At 44.4% G+C, this 17885-nt stretch overlaps 1 protein-coding gene across 7 annotated transcripts; it reads left to right on the top strand.

The window, feature by feature from the left end:
* The first annotated feature begins 7838 nt into the window (after nucleotides 1-7838).
* Nucleotides 7839-14257, top strand: LOC123189850 (protein Rf1, mitochondrial). Of its 7 annotated transcripts, none has more exons than XR_006496028.1 (8): nucleotides 7862-8833; nucleotides 8935-9133; nucleotides 9340-12184; nucleotides 12279-12419; nucleotides 12509-12899; nucleotides 13006-13197; nucleotides 13348-13567; nucleotides 13754-14257. XR_006496028.1 is itself a non-coding variant. In XM_044602389.1 (4 exons), exon 1 carries the CDS (start codon nucleotides 8126-8128, stop codon nucleotides 9071-9073), a length of 948 nt encoding a protein of 315 aa, XP_044458324.1. In that variant the 5' UTR covers nucleotides 7842-8125; the 3' UTR covers nucleotides 9074-9133; nucleotides 9340-9510; nucleotides 12006-12184; nucleotides 12279-12419. The 7 variants fall into 7 exon arrangements, 5 of the variants coding, with proteins under 5 accessions (XP_044458301.1, XP_044458308.1, XP_044458324.1 ...); XR_006496027.1 differs by having other exon boundaries at nucleotides 8930-9133; XM_044602389.1 differs by lacking the exons at nucleotides 12509-12899; nucleotides 13006-13197; nucleotides 13348-13567; nucleotides 13754-14257 and having other exon boundaries at nucleotides 7842-9133; nucleotides 9340-9510; nucleotides 12006-12184.
* Nucleotides 14258-17885: the final 3628 nt, after the last annotated feature.

The following is a 17885-nucleotide window of genomic DNA, read 5'->3' as shown; positions in this document are numbered from 1 at the left end:
GTCAACGGGTCTGCTACATTCAGATCCGTATGTATCTTGCAAATCTCTATGTCTCCCACCTGGACTAGATCCCGGATGGAATTGAAGCGTCTCTTGATGTGCTTGGTTCTCTTGTGAAATCTGGATTCCTTTGCCAAGGCAATTGCACCAGTATTGTCACAAAAGATTTTCATTGGACCCGATGCACTAGGTATGACACCTAGATCGGATATGAACTCCTTCATCCAGACTCCTTCATTTGCTGCTTCCGAAGCAGCTATGTATTCTGCTTCACACGTAGATCCCGCCACGACGCTTTGTTTAGAACTGCACCAACTGACAGCTCCACCGTTTAATGTAAATACGTATCCAGTTTGCGATTTAGAATCGTCCGGATCAGTGTCAAAGCTCGCATCGACGTAACCATTTACGATTAGCTCTTTGTCACCTCCATAAACGAGAAACATATCCTTAGTCCTTTTCAGGTATTTCAGGATGTTCTTGACCGCTGTCCAGTGATCCACTCCTGGATTACTTTGGTACCTCCCTGCTAGACTTATAGCAAGGCACACATCAGGTCTGGTACACAGCATTGCATACATGATAGAGCCTATGGCTGAAGCATAGGGAACATCTTTCATTTTCTCTCTATCTTCTGCAGTGGTCGGGCATTGAGTCTGACTCAACTTCACACCTTGTAACACAGGCAAGAACCCTTTCTTTGCTTGATCCATTTTGAACTTCTTCAAAACTTTGTCAAGGTATGTGCTTTGTGAAAGTCCAATTAAGCGTCTTGATCTATCTCTATAGATCTTAATGCCTAATATGTAAGCAGCTTCACCGAGGTCTTTCATTGAAAAACTCTTATTCAAGTATCCCTTTATGCTATCCAGAAATTCTATATCATTTCCAATTAGTAATATGTCATCCACATATAATATCAGAAATGCTACAGAGCTCCCACTCACTTTCTTGTAAATACAGGCTTCTCCAAAAGTCTGTATAAAACCAAATGCTTTGATCACACTATCAAAGCGTTTATTCCAACTCCGAGAGGCTTGCACCAGTCCATAAATGGATCGCTGGAGCTTGCACACTTTGTTAGCTCCCTTTGGATCGACAAAACCTTCTGGTTGCATCATATACAACTCTTCTTCCAGAAATCCATTCAGGAATGCAGTTTTGACATCCATCTGCCAAATTTCATAATCATAAAATGCGGCAATTGCTAACATGATTCGGACAGACTTAAGCATCGCTACGGGTGAGAAGGTCTCATCGTAGTCAATCCCTTGAACTTGCCGAAAACCTTTTGCGACAAGTCGAGCTTTGTAGACAGTAATATTACCGTCAGCGTCCGTCTTCTTCTTGAAGATCCATTTATTCTCAATTGCTTGCCGATCATTGGGCAAGTCAACCAAAGTCCATACTTTGTTCTCATACATGGATCCCATCTCAGATTTCATGGCTTCAAGCCATTTTGCGGAATCTGGGCTCACCATCGCTTCTTCATAGTTCGTAGGTTCATCATGATCTAGTAGCATGACTTCCAGAACAGGATTACCGTACCACTCTGGCGCGGATCTCACTCTGGTTGATCTACGAGGTTCAGTAGTATCTTGTTCTGAAGTTTCATGATCATTATCATTAGCTTCCTCACTAATTGGTGTAGGTGTCACAGAAACAGATTTCTGTGATGTACTACTTTCCAATAAGGGAGTAGGTACAGTTACCTCGTCAAGTTCTACTTTCCTCCCACTCACTTCTTTCGAGAGAAACTCCTTCTCCAGAAAGTTTCCGAATTTAGCAACAAAAGTCTTGCCTTCGGATCTGTGATAGAAGGTGTATCCAATAGTTTCCTTTGGATATCCTATGAAGACACATTTTTCCGATTTGGGTTCGAGCTTATCAGGTTGAAGCTTTTTCACATAAGCATCGCAGCCCCAAACTTTCAGAAACGACAACTTTGGTTTCTTGCCAAACCACAGTTCATAAGGCGTCGTCTCAACGGATTTTGATGGTGCCCTATTTAACGTGAATGCGGCCGTCTCTAGAGCGTATCCCCAAAACAATAGCGGTAAATCAGTAAGAGACATCATAGATCGTACCATATCTAGTAAAGTACGATTACGACGTTCGGACACACCATTACGCTGTGGTGTTCCGGGTGGCGTGAGTTGCGAAACTATTCCACATTGTTTCAAATGTACACCAAACTCGTAACTCAAATATTCTCCTCCACGATCAGATCGTAGGAATTTTATTTTCTTGTTACGATGATTTTCAACTTCACTCTGAAATTCTTTGAACTTTTCAAACGTTTCAGACTTGTGTTTCATTAAGTAGATATACCCATATCTGCTTAAGTCATCTGTGAAGGTGAGAAAATAACGATATCCGCCACGAGCCTCAACATTCATCGGACCACATACATCTGTATGTATGATTTCTAACAAATCTGTTGCTCTCTCCATAGTACCGGAGAACGGTGTTTTTGTCATCTTACCCATAAGGCACGGTTCGCAAGTACCAAGTGATTCATAATCAAGTGGTTCCAAAAGCCCATCAGTATGGAGTTTCTTCATGCGCTTTATACCGATATGACCTAAACGGCAGTGCCACAAATAAGTTGCACTATCATTATCAACTCTGCATCTTTTGGTTTCAACACTATGAATATGTGTGTCACTACTATCGAGATTTAATAAGAATAGACCACTCTTTAAGGGTGCATGACCATAAAAGATATTACTCATGTAAATAGAACAACCATTATTCTCTGATTTAAATGAATAACCGTCTCGCATCAAACAAGATCCAGATATAATGTTCATGCTTAACGCTGGCACCAAATAACAATTATTTAGGTCTAATATTAATCCCGAAGGTAGATGTAGAGGTAGCGTGCCGACTGCGATCACATCGACTTTGGAACCATTTCCCACGCGCATCGTCACCTCGTCCTTAGCCAATCTTCGCTTAATCCGTAGTCCCTGTTTCGAGTTGCAAATATTAGCAACAGAACCAGTATCAAATACCCAGGTGCTACTGCGAGCATTAGTAAGGTACACATCAATAACATGTATATCACATATACCTTTGTTCACCTTGCCATCCTTCTTATCCGCCAAATACTTGAGGCAGTTCCGCTTCCAGTGACCAGTCTGCTTGCAGTAGAAGCACTCAGTTTCAGGCTTAGGTCCAGGTTTGGGTTTCTTCTCTTGAGCAGCAACTTGCTTGCTGTTCTTTTTGAAGTTCCCCTTCTTCTTCCCTTTGCCCTTTTTCTTGAAACTAGTGGTCTTGTTGACCATCAACACTTGATGCTCCTTCTTGATTTCTACCTCCGCAGCTTTCAGCATTGCGAAGAGCTCGGGAATAGTCTTATTCATCCCTTGCATATTATAGTTCATCACGAAGCTCTTGTAGCTTGGTGGCAGTGATTGGAGAATTCTGTCAATGACGCAATCATCTGGAAGATTAACTCCCAATTGAATCAAGTGATTATTATACCCAGACATTTTGAGTATATGCTCACTGACAGAACTGTTCTCCTCCATCTTGCAGCTATAGAACTTATTGGAGACTTCATATCTCTCAATCCGGGCATTTGCTTGAAATATTAACTTCAACTCCTGGAACATCTCATATGCTCCATGACGTTCAAAACGTCGTTGAAGTCCCGATTCTAAGCCGTAAAGCATGGCACACTGAACTATCGAGTAGTCATCAGCTTTGCTCTGCCAGACGTTCATAACATCTGGTGTTGCTCCAGCAGCAGGCCTGGCACCCAGCGGTGCTTCCAGGACGTAATTCTTCTGTGCAGCAATGAGGATAATCCTCAAGTTACGGACCCAGTCCGTGTAATTGCTACCATCATCTTTCAACTTTGCTTTCTCAAGGAACGCATTAAAATTCAACGGAACAACAGCACGGGCCATCTATCTACAATCAAACATGAATAAGCAAGATACTATCAGGTACTAAGTTCATGATAAATTTAGGTTCAATTAATCATATTACTTAAAGAACTCCCACTTAGATAGACATCCCTCTAATCCTCTAAGTGATTACGTGATCCAAATCAACTAAACCATGTCCGATCATCACGTGAGATGGAGTAGCTTCATTGGTGAACATCACTATGTTGATCATATCTACTATATGATTCACGCTCGACCTTTCGGTCTCCGTGTTCCGAGGCCATATCTGTATATGCTTGGCTCGTCAAGTATAACCTGAGTATTCCGCGTGTGCAACTGTTTTGCACCCGTTGTATTTGAACGTAGAGCCTATCACACCCGATCATCACGTGGTGTCTCAGCACGAAGAACTTTCGCAACGGTGCATACTCAGGGAGAACACTTCTTGATAATTAGTGAGAGATCATCTTATAATGCTACCGTCAATCAAAGCAAGATAAGATGCATAAAAGATAAACATCACATGCAATCAATATAAGTGATATGATATGGCCATCATCATCTTGTGCTTGTGATCTCCATCTTCGAAGCACCGTCATGATCACCATCGTCACCGGCGCGACACCTTGATCTCCATCGTAGCATCGTTGTCGTCTCGCCAATCTTATGCTTCCACGACTATCGCTACCGCTTAGTGATAAAGTAAAGCATTACAGCGCGATTGCATTGCATACAATAAAGCGACAACCATATGGCTCCTGCCAGTTGCCGATAACTCGGTTACAAAACATGATCATCTCATACAATAAAATTTAGCATCATGTCTTGACCATATCACATCACAACATGCCCTGCAAAAACAAGTTAGACGTCCTCTACTTTGTTGTTGCAAGTTTTACGTGGCTGCTACGGGCTTAAGCAAGAACCAATCTTACCTACGCATCAAAACCACAACGATAGTTTGTCAAGTTGGTGCTGTTTTAACCTTCGCAAGGACCGGGCGTAGCCACACTCGGTTCAACTAAAGTTGGAGAAACTGTCACCCGCTAGCCACCTTTGTGCAAAGCACGTCGGGAGAACCGGTCTCGCGTAAGCGTACGCGTAATGTCGGTCCGGGCCGCTTCGTCCAACAATACCGCCGAACCAAAGTATGACATGCTGGTAAGCAGCATGACTTATATCGCCCACAACTCACTTGTGTTCTACTCGTGCAAATAACATCAACACATAAAACCTAGGCTCGGATGCCACTGTTGGGTAACGTAGTAATTTCAAAATTTTCCTACGCACACGCAAGATCATGGTGATGCATAGCAACGAGAGGGGAGAGTGTGATCTACGTACCCTTGTAGATCGACAACGGAAGCGTTAGCACAACGTGGTTGATGTAGTCGTACGTCTTCACGGCCCGACCGATCAAGCACCGAAACTACGACACCTCCGAGTTCTAGCACACGTTCAGCTCGATGACGATCCCCGGACTCTGATCCAGCAAAGTGTCGGGGAAGAGTTCCGTCAGCACGACGGCGTGGTGACGATCTTGATGTACTACCGTCGCAGGGCTTCGCCTAAGCACCGCTACAATATTATCGAGGACTATGGTGGAAGGGGGCACCGCACACGGCTAAGAATATGATCACGTGGATCAACTTGTGTCTCTAGGGGTGCCCTCTGCCTCCGTATATAAAGGATCAAAGGGGGGTGCGGCCGGCCAGGAGAGGGCGCGCCAGGAGGAGTCCTACTCCCTCCGGGAGTAGGATTCCCCCCCTTTCCTAGTTGGAATAGGATTCGGGAGGGGGGAAAGAGGAGAGAGAGAAGGAAGGGGGGCGCCGCCCCCCTCTCCTTGTCCTATTCGGACTAGGGGGGGGGAGGGGCGCGCGGCCCAGCCCTGGCCACCTCTCCTCTCTTCCACTAAGGCCCACTAAGGCCCATATACCTCCCGGGGGGTTCCGGTAACCTCCCGGTACTCCGGTAAAATCCCGATTTCACCCGGAACACTTCCGATATCCAAATATAGGCTTCCAATATATCAATCTTTATGTCTCGACCATTTCGAGACTCCTCGTCATGTCCCCGATCCCATCCGGGACTCCGAACTCCTTCGGTACATCAAAAACTCATAAACTCATAATATAACTGTCATCGAAACCTTAAGCGTGCGGACCCTACGGGTTCGAGAACAATGTAGACATGACCGAGACACGTCTCCGGTCAATAACCAATAGCGGAACCTGGATGCTCATATTGGCTCCTACATATTCTACGAAGATCTTTATCGGTCAGACCGCATAACAACATACGTTGTTCCCTTTGTCATCGGTATGTTACTTGCCCGAGATTCGATCGTCGGTATCTTAATACCTAGTTCAATCTCGTTACCGGCAAGTCTCTTTACTCGTTCCGTAATACATCATCTCACAACTAACTCATTAGTTGCAATGCTTGCAAGGCTTATGTGATGTGTATTACCGAGAGGGCCCAGAGATACCTCTCCGACAATCGGAGTGACAAATCCTAATCTCGAAATACGCCAACCCAACATGTACCTTTGGAGACACCTGTAGAGCACCTTTATAATCACCCAGTTACGTTGTGACGTTTGGTAGCACACAAAGTGTTCCTCCGGTAAACGGGAGTTGCATAATCTCATAGTCATAGGAACATGTATAAGTCATGAAGAAAGCAATAGCAACATACTAAACGATCAGGTGCTAAGCTAATGGAATGGGTCATGTCAATCAGATCATTCACCTAATGATGTGATCCCGTTAATCAAATAACAACTCTTTGTCCATGGTTAGGAAACATAATCATCTTTGATTAACGAGCTAGTCTAGTAGAGGCATACTAGTGACACTCTGTTTGTCTATGTATTCACACATGTATTATGTTTCCGGTTAATACAATTCTAGCATGAATAATAAACATTTATCATGATATAAGGAAATAAATAATAACTTTATTATTGCCTCTAGGGCATATTTCCTTCACTAACCACATTTGTTTTTCCAAGTGTTTGTTGTCTTTGCTCCTTTTGAAGGAATCCCAAGATGGTGTGACATTGAAGAGTGCCCATTTCGAGCTTCAAGATGACGAGAACTTGGTGATCGACCACTCCTACACGACGACGCCATCTCTTTCCCATGGTGATTTGGATTTCGATCCGAGGCCGGATCTTCCTCAAGGGAGGGGAGATGATGCGGAGCATCCTATGGACATCATCATGTCAAGAGTCCGTTCGGCGAGTGACACGTGCGGCATCTACTTCACATACACAAAGGTGAATCGTCTCCTTTACACGTGCTCACTTGACCCCTTCGAGGATGGTATACTACTTGACCCTCCATTGTGCATGCATAGGTATTGTCGGAGCTTCACGAATGTCGAGGAGGAGTGCAAGCGCCAAGGAACAACTACACCATCTGCGAGGGAAGCATGGAAGAGAAGGAAGAAGAAGCCTGGACAAGTTTCTGGAAAGCCCAGAACTTCCGGTCGCTGCCCGGAACCTCCGGCCGTCCCGAAACTTCCGGCCCCGACGCATCGAAGCCGTCCGAGAGTGTGCCAACTCTCTGGATAGCCCGGACCTTGGCCGGACCTTTGCCCGGAACCTCCGGCGCCCGGACCTTCCGGTTGTCCCCGGAACTTCCGGCCCTGCCTGCGCGCAGACACTCGGGCCGAAGCCCATGTACCCTTTCGCCCCTCACTTACCCCTTCGTGGACTTAGACTATATATACTCCTCCACCTCCTCCTTTCTAGGGTTAGCCTTGTGATAGCTCATTTGAGAGATAGAGCTACGCTCATCCATATCGGATCTCCTCCGTGCGAGAGACTGCGGCCTCTTCGGATAAGATCCTTTTGGATTCAAGCCCCCTTTTTAAGGGAAGATCCCCCCGTGGATTCAAGACCTCTTCACGGAGAAGACCGGCTACCCTTGTATCGTCCTTAGTTGTCCGTGGATCGTGTATCTTCTCTTATGTATTCGAGGATCTAGCGCATGTATGATCATTCTTATTGATTTGCGTGTTCTCTTGTGTTCCCCTCGTATTTTCCCCTCGTTTCCCTCCTTGTGTTTTTTGTATTCATCGCGGGATTCGCTCATTTCGTGAAAGCTCGGGCTATAGGATTCCTACCTACATCACATTTGGTACAGCGGAGGCTCCTCTCAGTCGCGCACCTCTCGCCACTCCCACTCCACCAGCGCGAACACGAAGGCCGTGCCAGTCCCATGGCTCGCCTCTGCTACACCACGCCCATGCCGCACCTCCGCCGCTGCTGCTCCTCTTCCACCTCGCCGCCTTCACGCCACTGGGACCCCCGACCCGCCTTTGCCGCGGCCACGGAGCGCGTCCGCGCCGGGACGCTCAGCCCTGAAGACGCACACCACCTGTTTGACGAATTGCTACTGCAGGCCAACCCCGTCCCCGAGCGTTCCTTCAACGACTTCCTTGCCGCGCTCGCCCGGGCTCTGTCCTCCGCTGCTCTCAGAGATGGACACTCCCTTGCTCTCGGCATCTTCAACCGTGTCTGCCGAGAAGAAGCAGGGCCGTGCGTGACGCCACCCACAGTCTGCACCTACAACATCCTCATGGACAGTTGCTGTCGTGCATGCCACCCGAACCTAGGCCCTGCTTTCTTCGGCCGCTTCCTCAGGACGGGCCTCAAGGCAGACCAGATCGTCGCCATCAACCTCCTCAAGTGCCTCTGCCACGCAAAACGGAAGGATGAGGCTGTCAACATGCTGCTTCATAGGATGTCTGAGTTCGGTTGTGTGCCTGATGCCATCTCATACTCCATAGTACTTAAGAGCTTATGTGACGATAGCAGGAGCCAGCAAGCGCTCGATCTGCTCCAGATGGTAAGGAAAGGAGGTGCCTGCTCCCTCGATGTGGTGGCATATAGCACAGTCATCCGCAGCTTCTTTAAGGAGGGTGAAGTAAGTAAGGCATGCAATCTATTCCATGAAATGGTGCAACAAGGGATTGTGCCTAATGTGGTGACATATAGCTTGATTATTGATGCCTTGTGCAAGGTCAGGGCAATGGACAAGGCAAAGCTGGTCCTTCAGCAGATGGTTGATAATGGTGTTCGACCAAATATGTATACATGCATGGAACTCATTCATGTACTCCCTTTGCAAGAATGGAGGAAGCAAAGAAGCTGCAGAATTTTTTGACTCCATGACCTCCAAGGGCCTCAAACCTAATATCGTCGTGTACTCTACTCTTCTTCACGGGTATGCTACTGAAGGATGCCTAGCCGATATGATTAATCTCTTTAATTCAATGAAAGACAATGCTATTGTAGCCAACTGCAATGTTTTCAACATATTAATTGATGCATATGCTAAACGTGGAATGATGCATGAAGCTATGCTCATATTTACTGAAATGCAGGAACAAAGAGTGAGTCCTAATGTATTCACCTATGCAATTGTAACAGCTGCACTTTGCAGAATGGGCAGGCTGTCTGATGCAATGGACAAACTAAATGAGATGATTGCAATGGGATTACAACCGAACAAGGTTGTTTATCATTCTCTAATTCAGGGTTTTTGTACACATGGTGATTTGGTGAAAGCAAAGGCCTTGGTTTCTGAAATGATGAACAAAGGTATTCCTCGTCCAAACATTGTGTTCTTCAGCTCAGTAATAAACAGTCTATGCAAGGAAGGAAGGGTTACCGAGGCACACGATATCTTCGACTTGGCTATAAACATTGGCGAGAGGCCTAACGTTATTACATTTAGTTCACTGATTGACGGATATTGTTTAGCCGGGAAGATGGATAAAGCATTCGGAGTACTAGATGCTAACACTTTTGAGTATTTCAAGGAAAATATGTGCAAGAGAATAAGTAGATGGAAGTAGAAAAGTCTCTCTAAAGCAGGAAAGAAAATCTTGGTGAAAGCGGTAGCACAAGCAATGTCTGACTTACACCATGCCATGTTTTTGATCTAATAAAAAGCTTTTGTGATCAGCTTAGCACTATGATAGAAACATACTAGGGGTGCCAGCAAGAGCATGAGCTTTAAATTCTTTGGCTTAGTTGGCGAAAAATGTCAAGGCCAAAAGAAAGTGGATGCCTTGGCTTTTGTCTCTCCAGCTCTTCAACATTACCATGCTAGCTAGAAAAGGATGACAGTTACTGCAGGCAACAGAGTTTCCTATGGGCGTTCCTTTCCAAAACACACATGTTCTACATGGAGACTCAACCTAGGGTATATGTCGTACAGCTGGCTAAGTATTCTGAATGGTTGCAACCAACTCCTGGTTGCCACTTTATGCTCACCTAGGTCGGTGTAGATTGGCACAGGATGCTCTGCTTCCTTGTCGGTGCCCTCCATGATCACCCTGCAAAATTTCAGAGGAAAAGCATGTCAGAGAGGCTAGACTTATCGTTGATTCAATGTTGTCAGGTAACATGTTGTTTATCCTTTGTGTTTTGGCTTGGCTAGGTGGATGCACGTGCCCTCCTACTGTTTAAAAGAAGGAAGGTGTATGGTCTATATAGATCAGAGCCCTTACATTTAAAGAAAAATTAGGCTTCAGTGCAAATTTATGCTAGATACTCAATAGGCATAAAAATAATAAATTACAGCCACAGCTAGCTGAAACTCTCCAGCATTTCTAGGTTCATGAGCTTGATGATTAGTTGTTTGACTCTTTTTATTGGCAACCAAGAAGTGCATGTAGTTCTCTCTTCCAACAAACTTACATCTGGGCCCCATGCACATGTTACCGGAGTGGCCGTTACAGCTATATGCCAACCCCCAACATACACACTCAGAGAATTGATTTTCATTTCACATTGCCTAAGTGACTTTAACCTCCGAATAGTCACTCTTAAGAAAAGTTCTTGATTGTGGCCGGTTCAGTCAACGAATCAGGACTATACAATGAACAACACCTATGACTAAGATCAATAATATAATGCTGTGCCTCGGTAGTATGGAGATGGCATACAAACTGGCGGAATTATCATCCTTCTACTGGCTCAAGAACGTTTTTATTTCTAATAATTGACTAGATGATTGAAAGAGTATTACTAGGTTTACCAAAAAAATAGCTCCATACTTGCTGATGATTACTCCCTCTATTCCTAAGTGTAGTGCACATAAAATTTCTTAGAAGTCAAACATTGTTTAGTTTGACCAAGTTTAGTGAGAAAATTATCAACAAAAATAATACCAAAATTTCTTTGAATATGCTTAATGATGTACTCCTCTGTAAAGAAATATAAGAGCGTTTAGATCGCTAAAGCAGTGATCTAAACGCTCTTATATTTCTTTATAGAGGGAGTATCTAATAATATTTATTTAATGTTATAGATGTAGATATTTTCCTCTATAAATGTAGTCAAAGTAGGGGGAGTTTGACTTTTGAAATTTCCTATGTGCACTACATTTAGGAATAGAGGGAGTATCAGTATTCCCCAATAGGCAGTAAAGTGTGCCATTGAGTAGCTCCTTTCATGCTTGATTATGATTATTAATTTTGCCCATTTGGCACTAAGGTATGCCATTGGGTAGATAGAGGAACTGCGAGAAAAATAAAACATAATTAGGAACTGCAAGAAAAAATCCACACTTTTTTGCACCCATTCATCATACTGGTAGTGTAGATTTAATGGATGGTTATGGTAAACTGTGTTCTTTCTGTAAAAGTAAGTGCTTAGTGTCCCAACATAACTTGTGCCTTTACTGGGAGTGTAGATAAAAAATATTCATCATTGCAGCTGGATTATCTCCATTTACTCTTACCTGTGAATTTTGATCAGAAACCTGGACTCTGTTGTTGCATCCTTACTTTTAATACTGGTTATTACTTTGCCTATTTGCCTTCCTAAGTGTCCAGTGGACTCGTTAGCAATAACCTGTATTTCTGCAATTAAGATGGACTGGATGTTATGTGGTACTAAGTGCCTGTTCGGAAACTCTCCCATCCCTTAAAGTCCGCTCCGCTCGAGAGCTGGTTTCAAGCAACTCCCTGCTTTTGTGCTGGCGCTCCCTCCGCTCCGGGAGCCGCAGTGAGGGACCGGAGAGAATCCGAACAGAGCCTAAATGCATCATCTGTGTGACAGTAATTTATGATAGCAGGTTGTTTTAGTCCATTTCAGGTATTTTGGAGGCTCACTTCTAACGGAGGAAGCAGAGAGAAGTTTTCCGTACATTATGTTAATTAAGTTTCGTTGAATCGTAATAGAGCTTCCGTATTATGGAAGGCGAGATGTGGTCGGCCAGTCGTGTGGAATATGTTGTCAAATTATTGTTACTTTTTTGTGAAAGGTGAGATGTGGTCGGCCAATCATGTAGAATATGTTGCCAAACTATTGTTCCTTTTTTTTCCCTTCTGGAGTGGTAGTTAACAATAATCAAGCAGGCACCTTCCCACTACATTTATCTGGTGATAGACCAAATGTGACGAGACGGGGGAGATAAGGTGGAATAAAGCAGTATAAGATGGGGTACTACTATAGTAAAAAGAACCATGTTGATGGCGAGTTATTTGGAAATAGTGAAGGTACTGATGCTCCATATTTGGAAAAGTGAACATAGAACAATTGTGTTGATTCCACAGGAATAATACAATCTTATTTTGCTCCTTTTCAGATTATTGTGCCCCAATGCCTATTGATGGATCACACATGGCAGTCTTGGTGGCGCCACCATGCATGCGTGGGATCGACAGGAGCGAATTAGCGGTCCCAGCCGACGAGTGAGAGGAGGAAGGTTCGGTAGTTCCCCGACGTCTCGGAGTGGATAGCTTCAGCCAGCGACCCCTTGTACTTGTTGTGGTACTCTGCCTTGATGTACTTCATGTCAACCTCGGTCCTCGTCACCGCCACCCGTGTGAGCGCCGCGTTGCTGGTGCCCAGGCCTTTCATCGCCTTGTGCAGGACCTTGGCAAAGTACTTTGCCGGAGTGTCGGCGCACCTGAGGATGGTCAGCAGCCCGAACTGGAAGTTCCCTGTCGTCTCACTCTTCACGGCCTGCAAATTCGGTGAGCATCGATGCCTTTATTTATTTAGTTTCGAGGCCTGATTTGCTCATGGAAGGAAGATGAGAGGAGTTTCAAGCAAGTTGGAGATAAACACCACCTTCTCCAGGGACCGGGCGTACATGTGCTGGTAAGCGTTGGCCACGGACACCATGTGCGCCCAGCTGCGTTCGCTGAAGATGCGGATGAAGGCCCGCTCATCGGTGCCCACCCTCTTCTCGCCGGCTTGATACAGCTCCCTCGCGTCGTCTGTCACCGCCGAAGGATCAACTTCCGGGCCTTCGTTGCGCCGGACTCCCAGGTACGCAAGCAAAAGCTGCATTGATCAACACCCGAATAATTAGACAAATAGTGGCGATAGATTCAAGCGCAAAACAGATCAAGAAAAGGCAATTATGTGATGACGATGGAAACAAGAAACAAAAGACTAACCTTCTGATGATCACCGTAGGTGCGTTCGGTGATGTCATGCTCGAGGTAGCAACCGAACCTCGCGCGGTAGGTTTGCTTCATGATCTGCAGCTGCGACGGCGTCCTGGAGCAGATTACCTCCGTGGCGGCTCTCAGGTCGGTGATGTCGCTGTTGAGAGCCTGGTTCAGTATGGTCGCGTCACGCCCCACGGGGTCGAGGACCCAAAGCAGCATAGCATTCTGCAACCACAGCCATGCAGGTTCGTTTCGGGAGCAGTACTCCACTCAGTTTTAACTTTTAAGACGAAGGATATGTATGTATCCGTAGCTAGGATGTGTAGATATGGAAATATCTAGTTCATTTTGCATGCCTTGTGGTTTCCACTCAGTTCAGTTGCTAGGCGATGGTAGAGATCCTGATGGTATATGGCTTTGTACTCGTGCAGGATGAGCGCGCGCTGCGCCGAGTCGCGGTGAGCAAGTATGTTAGTCACCGTCGTGCTGTCGCAGCCGAACCCTGCACAATACAAGAAAACCACCGGCTGTTACACAGAAAACATCGATTGTTGCTAGACAGGATGGAAGAAATAGTTCATCGTTCGTTTCATCTCTGTGTACCTTTGAAGGCCTTGTGGAGAGCGACGGCGTCATCACGCGGAGGCGTGAGCACCGGAGGCACGCTCAGGCTCGCCATCGCTCGCCTGCGTGGCTGGACGATGGTTTCTTTTCTGTGAGTGAGACTCTGTGTGCTGGTGCTGCGTACGGGGGGAGCTTTTTAAAGAGGGAGACGCGAAGCTTTCCCCTTAGACGCTAGATTCGATTTCTCTTTGGAAATTACAAGGATGAGAAGCACAACCCGCTCATTCTTTGATTCAGAATATTTTGAAACAGCACTACTACCTCCGTCTGCGTTTATTAGTTTCCACTAGCCAAAATACCTGTGCGTTGCAACGGAAAAAGAAAAAAACCATACTTCCTAAACCCAATAGCTCAAGACCCTTCCCTCTCCTCCTCCCATGACCGACTGCCAGACATGTCCTCCTCCCACGACCGACTGCTAGACATGGTGACATTAGTAAACTCTTTGTAATCTTCCACACTACCACATGAGAAACAACATGAAAAGATGTGTTGTGCAAAAACATAACAACAAAAGGAATTTATAAGTGTACTGTAGGTGTGTGCAATTTAAATCACAGAAATATCTACCTGGTCGCAAGTATCTCTTCACGTATTTGTTGGCGTTGTTCAGTGATGCGGTGATGCCCCAAAAATATCACACTATAATAAAAATAGTAAAGTCTTAGGCCCCAAAAATATCACACTATAATAAAAATAGTAAAGTCTTAGGCTGTGTTCGGAAGTGCTCCGGCTCCACGCTTCTCCGGAAGCGGGCGAGGAGCTGGCCGAACACCGCAGTTTCTAGAAGCCTGCTCCCGGAATCCGCTCGGCCCGCAGTGCAAAAAACAGAAGCTACGATCGCCCAGCTCCTGGAAAACGAGAAGTGGGAGTTGCTGGATATTACATGGAATGCCCTCCCGAAGTGCCTCCTTGAAGCACTTTCCTTTCGCTACAGGGCACGACGAACCGTTTTTCTTGCTACAGGGGGCGGCAAAGCGTTTTCTACAGCCGAACGATCGCTGGCTCCCGCGAGAAGCTAGCTAGCGCTGGCTCGTGGAGAAGCTGGCTCGTTTGGAAAGCCAGAGCACTTCCAGACGTGCCCTTAGTATAGCATTCTTGCTTCACTATGGAGGCAACAAAGATTTTCATGAACCAGTGTGGGCTAGGTTTAGGGACTGGGTAGCATAGCACTATTTTGTGTCCAATGATATAAGAAGCATTTTTTGCGGGGTAATGATATTAGAAGCATTTTTTGCGGGGCAATGATATTAGGAGCATTGTACAAAGATCCTCCATCGTTGGCTAATAGAACAAAGTAAAGTGTGGAGTTTGTGTTGCACACAACAGAGAGTACGACTGCTTGTGCTTTGGTGATCAACATTATTTTTATTAGAAGGATTGTAAGAGTTTGTGACGGGCGCTAGCTGGTCGAGCAGAAAATTAAGAGCAAAATTTTGTTTTGTTCTCAGAAAAATATTGTACATGACCAACATAGAATGAATCCTGTTTATTGTGATTTAGACATAGTATTCTTTTGTGCATGTTAAACAATTCCAACATAATTTGATTTTGAGTTATAATTTGACGTCAACAATTCAGATATAAAAAGTAGTTCAACTTGCCTGATGCCGTTGCTATCCATGGACGGAGACGTTTAGTGCCATTATATCCCCCATTTGGAGACCCTCCCCCTCTTTCCTTTTTTAGTTTTCTATATTTTCCTTCCTTACTTAATTATATGGAACAACTTCCACTTTCCATTTTTTTCTCTGTCTACACATGAAATCGCCGCCCTGTTTCCTTTCTTATTCTGCCATGCGACATGTGAAATCCCTCCTCTTTCCATATGAAATCCCTGCCCTCTTTCCTGCCTTATTTTTCTCTCCTTCCTTCTTTATTCTGTCAAGAAACATGAAGTCCCTCCCTCTTGCCTTCTTTATTTTTCCCTCTTTCCTTCCTTATCTTTTATTATGGAAGGACTTATTTCCTTCTATATTGGGTCCCGAGACGGCTCCTTGATATCGAGAAAATTTGAAGATGTATATAAATTATAAAGATTGGGTTTAAGAGAGCGGTATGGGACTATTTAAAAGGTGAATCAACAGCCTAAATATAATACACCATGAGTTCTTTTTAAGGAAAAAACACCATGAGCTATGTCAGTTGGTAGCGACACTGGTTATCGTATTTGCAGTTCAGAGTTTGATTCAGCCCACCATCGAATACTTTTTTTGCACCGGGCTGTGGGCCAGCTTCGCCCGTTCGCTTGTGTAGCTTCCTTCGGCAAGGTGGGCCGGAATAATGTGGCCTGGCGGCTGAAAATTCTCTGATAGACTAAGAGAGGTAATCCTTGTTACTCTAAGCATAGGATGGGCCAGCTGAGTTGGACGCTCGATTTGTGCACTTTTCTTGCAACCCGTGTTCGAGTCCTCATAATAGCAACTTTTTTTGTGTGGCCGTTTTTTGTCAGGCTTCATTGGGCCGCATGGGCCAGAACAATTTGACCAGGCATCGGTCAGGAAGGATCGATCGTTTCTGGGAAACCGATCGTGGGTGCTTGAGCAAAAAGAGCTAATATATGGGAACTTTATTTTAGTACCACCTCGCGTATGTGTTTAAAATTCAAACTGAAAGCGTAAATTCACATAAAGAAGCGTATTGTGACGGTGAACCCACGGAGTCAATCCGTGCTTTATTATTAGGGAAAGATTGTATTTTGGGTTAAACTTTCACCACATATTTGACTACAAATGTTAAGGGCACCTTTGATTTAAAGGTTTTTCATAGGAATTTTGGAGGATTATAATCATTAGCATTTTTTTCTATATTGGTTGTTTGATTCATATGATAGAATCCTATAGGATTTTCCCCTAAACATCTTTCTACTACTTTTCATCGTATTTCTAACGTCCACTCAAACTTCTTTGAAAGAATCATTTGGCTTTCCTATGATGCAATGAAAAAACTTAGATTAAGATAAGTGTGACATTTCCTTTTTTTTTCTATTCCCGCGTTTTTAGAATCTCGTGAATCAAAGAGGCTCTACGTGTCACCAAAATTTATATTGTTGAATTTTTATTTAAATGTAATTTCTAATGATATTATTTTTCTATGTATAACTTATATTTTACCAGTTGCCTAAAATCAAGGAGGGAGCTAGTAAACCCGGACGAAGTAGTATATGGTTATTTTCTTTCAGATCAATGCCAATGTTTTTTATTTGACTCCTTGGCCATGCCTCGGCAAGCAACAGGTATAAAGGAAGGACTCCACTGCAAATTTGACATCAGATTTTTTATCATAGCAAATCAAACACTTTTTATGACAAATTATGTTCTCCAAGGATGACAAGTTTAGTTGACAAGCGTGGCAAATCAGTCTTAGTTTTGTTTTTATCGGAAAATTGCCATGCTTGCAAAATAAAATTGTCATCATCACGCCAATATAAATTGCCATGCCTAAAGATCTGACAGTGTTTTTGTAAAGAAAACACTTATGTGTTGTTCGTACTGATACTGCACATTCTCTTCTCAGGAGGATTTTAACGAGCTGGGATCTATGACAACAAGTTTGTGATACCTTCTTTGTCAAAAGAAAAGGTATTGTGATACCTTCTCTTACTTTCATTTAAAAAGACCTCATGATGAAGATTGCGTTGAGAGCCTCCATTGAGACACTAGACTCCTAAAAAGCTCCCCCTTTCTTTCGGGCAAAACAAGTTTGAAGAAGATTATGGCAACCTTGCTAATGACTGAAACCAGCAAGATGGAAATTATTGTTACCTCCATTTCTTAGTAACTTGTAACGTAAATCATCGAATGAGAAAATGGGTCTAATCAAACCCTATGCAATTTTAGGATCAAAAAAGGAATTTTGGAACTGATCGGACGGCCATAATCCAAGGGAATCCAACGTCTTTCTAAACCTACGTGGAAATGGGGTTTGATGCAGAGTATC

The sequence above is a fragment of the Triticum aestivum genome, chromosome 1A (genome assembly GCF_018294505.1).
Source record: "Triticum aestivum cultivar Chinese Spring chromosome 1A, IWGSC CS RefSeq v2.1, whole genome shotgun sequence".
NCBI classification, from domain to species: domain Eukaryota; kingdom Viridiplantae; phylum Streptophyta; class Magnoliopsida; order Poales; family Poaceae; genus Triticum; species Triticum aestivum.
This window is presented reverse-complemented; position numbering and strand designations above follow the sequence as displayed.

Coding starts and splice junctions, on each gene's coding strand:
- LOC123189850 (XM_044602366.1), top strand. CDS start 8,126: ATGGCTCGCCTCTGCTACACCACGCCCATGCCGCACCTCCGCCGCTGC.